This window comes from Tenrec ecaudatus, chromosome 11, assembly GCF_050624435.1.
Source record: "Tenrec ecaudatus isolate mTenEca1 chromosome 11, mTenEca1.hap1, whole genome shotgun sequence".
NCBI lineage: Eukaryota > Metazoa > Chordata > Mammalia > Afrosoricida > Tenrecidae > Tenrec > Tenrec ecaudatus.
This window is the reverse complement of record NC_134540.1, coordinates 3,912,367-3,921,254: the sequence shown is the minus strand read 5'-3', so window position 1 is coordinate 3,921,254 and position 8,888 is coordinate 3,912,367. Positions and strand designations below refer to the sequence as shown.

At 58.0% G+C, this 8,888-nt stretch overlaps 1 protein-coding gene across 2 annotated transcripts in view; it reads right to left on the bottom strand.

Annotated features, from left to right (window-relative positions):
- Positions 1-5,112: 5,112 nt before the first annotated feature.
- WASF3 (WASP family member 3) overlaps positions 5,113-8,888 on the bottom strand; it is a 28,918-nt gene continuing 25,142 nt past the window's right edge. For both annotated transcript variants that reach the window (XM_075563576.1, XM_075563577.1), the window contains exons 7-8: positions 8,099-8,445; positions 5,113-6,552 (exon numbers count right to left, since the gene is read on the bottom strand). In XM_075563576.1, coding sequence (XP_075419691.1) covers positions 6,395-6,552; positions 8,099-8,445 — 505 coding nt within the window. In that variant the 3' untranslated portion in view covers positions 5,113-6,394. The remainder of the gene's footprint in view (positions 6,553-8,098; positions 8,446-8,888) is intronic.

Sequence of the window (8,888 nt, the reverse complement as noted above, 5' to 3'; positions counted from 1 at the left end):
GACTTGGAACCGGCCGGATGGCAGTGAGAGTGTCTGGGAGGTTGGGTACACTGGCATGGGCACAGGTTGGGCTGCTAATCACAAGGTCTGTAGTTTGAAACCACCAGAGGAAAGAAAAGACTCTACTCCCGTAAATAATGACAGTCTCAGAAACCCACAGGGCAGCCCTACCCTGTCCTACAGGGTCACTATGAGTCAGAATCAGCAGGATGGCAGTGAGTTTTTTTTTGCTTTTTTTGGTATGGCCTCATTAACATAACAAACAAACCCCTATTTCCAAATGGAGTTTATACACTTACAGGTGTGGAAACCAACCAATCAACTCCTGCCATCAAGTACCTTCCCTCTCCTAGTGAGCCTGTTGGGTAACATCGAACTGCTCCCTGGGATTTGTGACGCTGTGAATCTTTACAGGAGCAGACAGCCTCATCTTTCTCCCTTAGAGTGGCTACTGGGTTTGAGCTGCTGACCTTGAGGTTAGCAGCCCAACATCTAACCTGCTGCACCACCAAGCACCCAATCCACGGAGTCCATTCTGACCCCAGCAGCCCTGCAAGACAAGGAAGGACGAACTGCTCCTTAGGGTGGCTCGGCTGGAATGCTTACAGGCGTGGCCAGCCTCATCTTTCTTGTGGAGCACCTGGTGGGTTCGAACCACTGACCTTGCAGTTAGCAGGGCTCTTTCTTTAAAGGTTACCCAAAACAAACTCAGGGCCATTGAGTCGATTTGCCCATAGGACAGAGTATAATTGCCCAAGTGGGTTTCTGGATTATCCATCTTTGGGGAGTAGAAAGCTTTTATCTTTTTCCCATATACGGGTCCAGGGTCCAGGAAACCAACACATATTTGGGGGTGCCATCAGCATCCACTAGGCAAGGGGAGAAAGAGAGGCATCGGCCAGGTGACCAACTCCCTGAGGCCTTGACTTTTGGGGACAAGAGTTGGGAAGGAGTTTTCATCCACTGGGCTGGCCTGTAACCATGGAACCCCCATGTGCAGCACATGTCCTAAGGGTACAGCACCTGCAGGCTGGGACCCCAGGCTGGGAGGAAGGCTGGCAACTTCCCTCTGTACCTGGGGCACCGCCTGAAGCAACAAGGTCCACCAACCCTCAGCCCCCACACCCACCATCCAAGAGAACGAGAGTGGCCGGCAGGGCAGTCCCGCCTGGGCCTGGGCCCCAGCATCCAGTCCTTGTGGGGCCACCAGCGGCTGACCAGCAGCTGAGTGACCAGTGGGGCTGCTCTTTGGGCTCCTTGCAACTCAGTCGGCCGAGTGATGTGAGTGGACTAGGTCCTTCCACTTGGGTGGCCCTAAGAATGGTTCCAAGTGAAACACTGGGGGTCTCAGGGTCAATGGTCCAGTGCAAGTTTGGGGCAGGTCCCCAACTCTGTCTTTAAAAAAATGCTACGTGTGTTTTTAGCGAAGATTCACACAGCGGCTTAGGTTCTCATCAGCATGTGGCATTGGCTCCATTCTTCACACTGCCAGAAGGTTATCATGACTTCTGTTCTGGTGGCCCCCTTTCCACACATCCAGTCTCCCCGCCCCCACCCTCTCATCATTGTGACCACTGGGTCTCATGGACGGGGTTTTAGGAGTACCGCACTCACAGGCTGCCACTGACGGGTGCCATCCCATTGTGACCCCCTGCACAACAGAATGGGACACTTCCCCCTCCTGCACCAGCCTCACAACTGCCCCTGTGCCTGGGCCCACTGCTGCGGCCACTGTGTCCCTCTGACAGCCACGTGGTGGGCTCATGGTGGTGCCTGTTTGTTGAGCCATCTGTTCTGTGGCTACGCGGTGGCGTCGGCGTCAGTGTAGGCTCGAGGCCCGAGGAGCGTGTCACACCCAGGTTCCTCCATCTCCACCAGTCCAGCAGGTGCACAAGTCATGGCCATCGAGTGGGTTCCTGCTCACAATGGCCCTGCAGGCCAGGGCAGAACTTCCCCGTTGGTTCTGAGACTGTCATTCTGTCTGGGAGTAGATGGCCTCACCTCTCTCTCTCAGTGGCTGGTGGGTTTGAACACCCAATCTTGTGGTAAGCAGTCCAACTCATAACCACGATGCCACCAGAGCTCCTAGTACATATACTTACACTTGCTGAAAACTGACTCTCATGGGAGGCAGGGGATGGGGTGGGATTCAGACTCACAGCGTCCCTGTAGGACAGGGTAGAGCTGCTCCTGTGGGTTTCTGAGACTGTAAATCTCCACAGGACTAGACAGCCTCATCTTTCTCACGGGAAGCGGTTGGTGGATTTGAACTACCTACCTTGTGCTTAGCAGCCCAATGAGTAACCCACTCCCTCACCAGGGCGCCTTCAGTAGCTGTATGTATATATATATATATATAATAGATATACATACACACACTGATATTTAGCAATGTGAGGTTCTGCCCCACCTCGTTCTCCCATCCCACAGGGCCCATGGACTGCTGCCCCGACTCTGCAGTGGTCACCAGGCACCCTCCAGTTCTTCTGACCTCAGGGTGGAGGTGGCGGTGTGGGTCCCACGTTCTCTTCCTCTCAGGGTGAGTGCAAACCAAAGCTGCATCTTCTATGGCTGCCCCACACTTGTTCATGGCCCCTGAAGCCAAGGCTGCTGAGACTCTCTCGCTAGAAAATTTGAGTTGGTGCCCTGATCTTGAAAATATTAAATAATAATGTTCCAACAGAGCTGCAGGCTGACATCCTCCCTGTCTGAACCCCAAAGGGCTTCACTGCAACAGTCCATGGCTCCTTTCAAGCCCGTGTGTGTGTGTGTGTGTGTGTGTGTGTGTGTGTGCTGTGCTGCCCAGTCTCAGCAGCTGGACGCTCTGTGTTTAGAGTGCCCATCCTCCGCGCAAGTGAGCTGTCTGCCCGGCCACGGATGCACATGGCAAACCAGGAGATGCTCTGAGATGTTACTTCCTGTACGACCACTTGGCTGCTCCTCAGATGAAACTTGAGCAGCACGCTTCCTTCCTGGTCTTCATGACAAACCACCTGGTACTCACGGGTCCTCACTGACCGCCCCCTCCCCAAGCCCTGGGTTGGAGCTAGCCTGGAGAAGGACGTCGTGTTCAGTGCAGCAGTGGGCCACGTACAGCGGGCAGCCCCTGACGAGGTGGGTTAATGCAGATGCTGCAACCCTGGGCTCAGACGTCATCGCCACCATGTGAGGATGGTGCAGGACCGGGTGGGGACCCCTTCGGTTGTGTCTGGGGTCTCTCTGAGTCTGAACGACCCAACGGCACCTAACCACCACCATTCGGCCAGCAGGTGCGCCAGGTTTGGAAAGCTGACATATAAAGGAGCTGACAACCTCCAGTCAGCGAGATCAACATTGTTCCCGCCCCACACCATGAACCAGGGTGAGCCTGTGTGCACAGGCTGCTTCCTCAACCAATGGAACTTATGAAGCCAGGCGGTCAGCACTGACCCCCAACCACAGGTGGGAGGGCAGCTAGATCAAGGGGAGCAGAACAAGCAGAATGGAAATCATGAGGATGCCGACACATTGTGAACGCTGCAGCCAACAGCACAGAGCTATCTGATTAGAAGTTATTACCCTGCTACTTTGAGTCCTCTCTGACTCACAGCGACTCCACAGGACAGACTAGAACTACTCATTAAGGCTTCCGAAGCTGTAAGCTTTATTGGCTTATCATGAGGCTTATCACAGCCTCATCTTCCTCCTACAGAACAGCTAGTGGTTTGAACCACCTACCTTGCGGTGAGCAGCCCAATACTTAACCTGCCGGGCGAGGGGGATCTAATTGTATAAACTTCCTCATCGGAACCAAGAGTATTTGATAAAGCGATGACGGCAGCGAATCACAGATCCGAACGCGAGGGCTGTAACTGCGCCACCGCTCCCCAGGTTACCCACAGAATTTCACCCGAGCCCTTGGTGACACAGACACGGCGTCGGAACGTCCTTGGAAGGGACCGCCTTCTGTCATCCAACCAGGTCAGCCCCCGAGGGAGAGCTCCACTCGCCCGTTCCCCTTCCCACAGAGAAACGGTTCACACGTACGAAGACCGGTAGGGTTAAAAGTGTGATTTTATTTAGCTGTTACTTGTACGTAATCTATAGTTAGAGATACAAACAGATAAAAATCGCTTAACAGGAGTTAAGTGCGTGTTTTTAACACCGCCTTAAATCCCGTTTACAACAGCATTGTTTAATACTGCAAGGTGACAGCGGACTCTGGTTTGGGAGACAGAAGAAAACCACATGTGCTTTTCCACGGCCGCTGCCTGCTCTCAGAGCTTCCCCACGAGGCCACTGGGTGCGCAGGGACGCGCCAACGTCCAGAACGTGACCCAAGTGAAAATGCCCGAACCTCTCCTCAGAAGGAATGACCACCCGTCTGCGCAGCCTTATGCTTCGGGGCCAGCCGTGCAAAACCATGTGTCCTGTGCGGGGAGCCACGGGGGGCCCTCGGAGCTAATGTGTGCTGCTGCGTGGTGCCGCCATCTCCCCTCTGCCCAGTCCACGCGGCACCAGAGGCTGGCTTCCAAGACCAGACGCTGCACTAAAATCGATCCAGGGAGACCGGAAAGTGTGGGGGAGGGTAGGGGTGAGGGTGGGGACCACTTGGCTCCTAATAGCTGCATGTAAAACTGCAGTGCCTGTCGGTGTGAAATCGGCTTCCTGATGTTTTCTCCAGTGGCCGAGATGGGGGGTGGGGGTTGGTAACAGGGAAGGCCTCTTGGGAAGGAAGGTGGACTTTTGTGTTGGGTTTCCCTGTTGTTTGAAAGACCTGGGTCTCAGTTTGGGGAGGGGCCTAATCTGGGAGATGAGGACCCTCCAGAGACACCCCTCAGCTGGCTGGCCTGTCTTTCTTCTCTGTCATTTCCTAGATGCCAGAGGAGTGATGAGACTGGGGCTGGCAGGTCTGAATAGGGACCAGCCATGGGTATCCGGTGTCAAAGGCCATGTGTCTGAACCCCTCATGGGCGGGCGCAACGGGAGGACTGGCCACAGCCAAGCAGGAGTCCGCCTGAGATGCACCGACGACGCTCCGGTGGCCGGTCCGGTCCCCTGCAGTGACCCCATTGCCTCGACCCTACCCCCAGCTCGGTCTCTCCACCTCAGTGTCCCTAAGTGGCCGTGGCGCGTCCCCACAAGCTGTCTGCAGCGACCTAAGTGCACACGGCTTCTTTAGTAAGCGTCTCGGCACATGTGTGCAGTCGTAACTGCCGTCAACGCCGTGGGCGCCGGGGCATCTCCTGAAGCTACATGAGCAGTGGTTCCGGTATCAGGCTCTCTACCTTGAGCGTCCCAGGCTTGGTCTCACTAGGATAACAAGCCCCCGTCCCCCCAGAGGAGCCTCAGGGTGGCTGTGGGTGTGTCTGGGCAGAAGGGGATGGTAGGGTGGGCAGGAAGGTGATGGAGTGACAGCTAGGGGGTCTCGTCGGGGTGATGCCTCCGTGAGGTAATTCGGAAGAGGTACTGTGCCTGAGCCGAGCCGAGGACGTAGAGCCGTGTGCTTCTATGACCCGGGCGCATGCCCGAGGCTGGCCCAACCCTGCGCGTCTACGCTTCCCTCAGCCTGGCCTGGATGCCGGGGGACGTGGGGTCGAGGAAGACCGACTGCACTCCAGGCTTTCCTTGGCCACCAGGGGCCCATGGCCGGGGCTTTTTCCCGCCAAGCCCCAGCCTCCTGTTAGGTCAGACAGGCCAGGTGGAGTGAGAAGCCACCTGCGGCCCACGCCTGGGACACAAACTCCAGTGGCCCCTCTGTGACTCGAGCCTGTTCCAGGAGGCTGGGCCCAAGGTGGACCAGTGCTCAGGAGTTTGGGGTACCACCCAAATGCCCCCCCAACAGAGAAAGGGCCCTTCTCCCTGTCGCGATCATGACTGAGCCCCCGGGGGTGGGGTGACAAAGGGAAGGGCTGTGTCCCACGGGCTCGCTCACGGTTCACAAGCATGCGCAGAGGGACGCTGGCATCACCTGGGGGCTGCGCTGGGCCAGGAACAGGAGAGGGAGACCCTTCCACACTACTCCCCCCCACCCCTCTCTTTCTCACCAGCTTTTCTTTGAAACACGCTGCAGGGAATAGAATGACCAGACAAAGGATTGCGGGGTGGCTGCTCACGGGCACACGGCCGTGCCTCTGGAGGCCCCGGGAGTCCACCAGATCCCGGTGGGCGGGCACAGGGTGGGGCATGGCTGCAGGGCGGCGAGACTCGCCTTGGCCAGTGACACTCAGGATGGCATGGGCTGTGCCAGGGGGCTGTGCAGAAGCAGTATCACGTCATGAGAACAAAAGTCGCTAAGCTAGGGGGTGCTGACACCACTACTGGAGAGCGGGGATGGGCAGGGTGGGGTGGGTGCCTCGGGCTGGGGCTCGGCTCACCACCCTGCCCGGCGGCCCGGGGAGGGCCCGCGCCAGCCTCAGTCTGACCAGTCGTTGTCATCGAACTCCGAGTCGTCGTCCGAGTCGCTGTACTCCACGGCGATGCGTCTGGACAGGATGGTGGCCACGTCATCCCCCACGGGCTCCCGCTTGGCCTCCTGCTCCTGCTGCTCTTGCACCTTCTTCAGCTGGATCCCTGCGGGTGTGAGAGCAGGTGGCTGTGGGTCAGGCCACGGCCCCTCCTGGGGCACAGAGGGCAGAGGGCGCGGGGGGGCTGGAGGCATGGGCCGTGCTTCGTGGGGAAGGTGTGCAAGCTCAAAGCCACCAGAAGGGCACTTCGTTTCTATCACATTGATGGCCCTGAGATGCGTGAACCACCAGGTCTGAGCACCGTGCAGACAGACGGACAGACAGAGTGCTGGAGGCATGCACTCCCGTGGTGGCCACTGGTAAGGTGACCAGACGTCCCGATTTTTAACAATTCTTCCCATGTCCCGCGGCATTTTACAAAGTCCCAATTTTTGGAAAAAATGCACAACAAGCTAGGGTGTACGGTTTTCGGCTGCCATGTGGCTATTTCACCAGGATATGAGTTTTATCAATGGTGTCCCGCTTTACTAATGTTAAAAATCTGGTCACCACTAGTCACGCCACCTACTTCACCTACTGACCTCTGGCCATCACTGTGGACTATGACTTTCAGACACCCCAGAGAGAGCCGTCCTGGGGGTGCTCCTGGACTGCCAACCGCAAGATCAGAGGTTTGAGCCCGCCAGCAGCTTCGGAGAGCCACGCGACAGTCTCACTCTTGTAGAGGACAGCCTGGGAAAACGGCCTCCTCCTCCTCCTCTTCCTCCTCCTCCTCCTCCTTCTGCTTAACCGTGTACCACCACCAAACGTGACCATAACCCCTGCTCTCCGGTCGACTCTGACCCACAGAGAACTTACAGGGCAGGGCAGAGCTGCCCAGAGAGGGTACCAGGCTCTCATTGTGAGGACTGCACACGGTGGCCTCTGTTTCCCTCCAGGGGAGCAGGCTGCTGGGTGGGAACCCCCTGGTTAGCAGCCCGACACAACACACCGGGAACTGCACAAGCAAAACAGACCTTAGACTCGCTACCATTGAGCCGGCGCCGACACACGGTGACCCTGAGGACAGGGTGGGACTGCCCTGCAGGTTTCCCAGGCTGACACCCCAATGGATGTAGGGCAGTTTATCCTTCTTCCAGGAATGGGCTCCGGGACTTCAAAAAGTTCTTGGGAAAAACATCCCGTTAGCTCCATTTCCCACACACACTCCAAGGCCCCCCATACAGGTGGTGGGAGATTCACAGTCGAAAAGAGGTTCTGGGTTCTAAATTAGAACACCAGGCCCCAAGTGCACCTAGCTCTCCTGGCCCCTGAGTTCCGCATCCCACCTGTACCCTAAAGCCCAAACCAGACTCACTGCTGTCTGGCGGTTTAGATTCTGACACTCCCGGACAGGGTAGAACTGCTCCAGTGGGTTCCTGAGGCTGTGACTGACTAGTGGAGTCTCTCTCCCATGCAGGGCTGGTTGTTTAGAACCGCTGACCTGGCAGTTAGCAGTCCAGCGGTTTCCCACTGTGCAAGCAGGGCTCCTGGCCATCGAAAGCCCAGATTGGCCCCACCCCTCAGTATCTCCAGCCCTCTCTTGGGCCCTCTGTGCACACAGGACTGACTGGGGTGAGGGTATGGTGGGGGGCAAGGGGTGCCCCACTCACCCATTCGGATGGCGGCCAGGAGGTCGCTGCGAGCATCGCTGATGGGTGGCTGGGCGGCTTCCGGACGCTTGGTCTCAGCGGCTCCCAGGGGGACGTGCATGGGGGAGGGCGAGAGCGAGGCACCGGCCCCTGGGGGGCCTGGTGGGGGCGGTGGGGGTCCTGGCGGTGGCGGGGCGGTGGCGAGGAGCCCCGCAGGCGGCGGGTGTGGAGGGGCCGGGCAGGAGGCCGGTGCGGGGACCTGGAGGGGGCTGACGAAGGCAGTTTGTGCAGAAGGGATCATTGGAGGCGGGGGAGGCGGCGGTGGGCCTGAAGGGCTGTAGTACTCCATCATCTGGGCCGGAAGCAGCCTAGGGAACAGAAGGGGCCAGTCCAGGAACAACGGTGGGGGCCACGTGCCCCAGGGCCCCGCCCACGGCTGTCCAGCCCTTCCCACGCACGCACGTAAGGAGGGTGGGGTAGAACTGCCCTCCTCCCCCATTCCCCCAAATGGTGACTAAGGGAGCAGACAGCCTCGTCTTTCTCCTGCGGAGCGGCTGATGGATTTGAACTGCTGGGCTTCAGGTCAGCAGCCCAACGCGCAACCCGCTAGGGCAGCACATCGTCTCTAAGGATCAAGGCTGGGGGAGGGCAGTGTGACACACACAGCACCTGCTTGCCCCCGGCGGAGAACCCGCTGTAAATCACCACAGGGGCAGCCGGTCATTCTTGCCCGCACCCTGGTCGCCTCCCAAACATGAAGCGGCTGTTTGAATTCTGACACCTCACGTTAGAACAGGACAACATGGGAGGG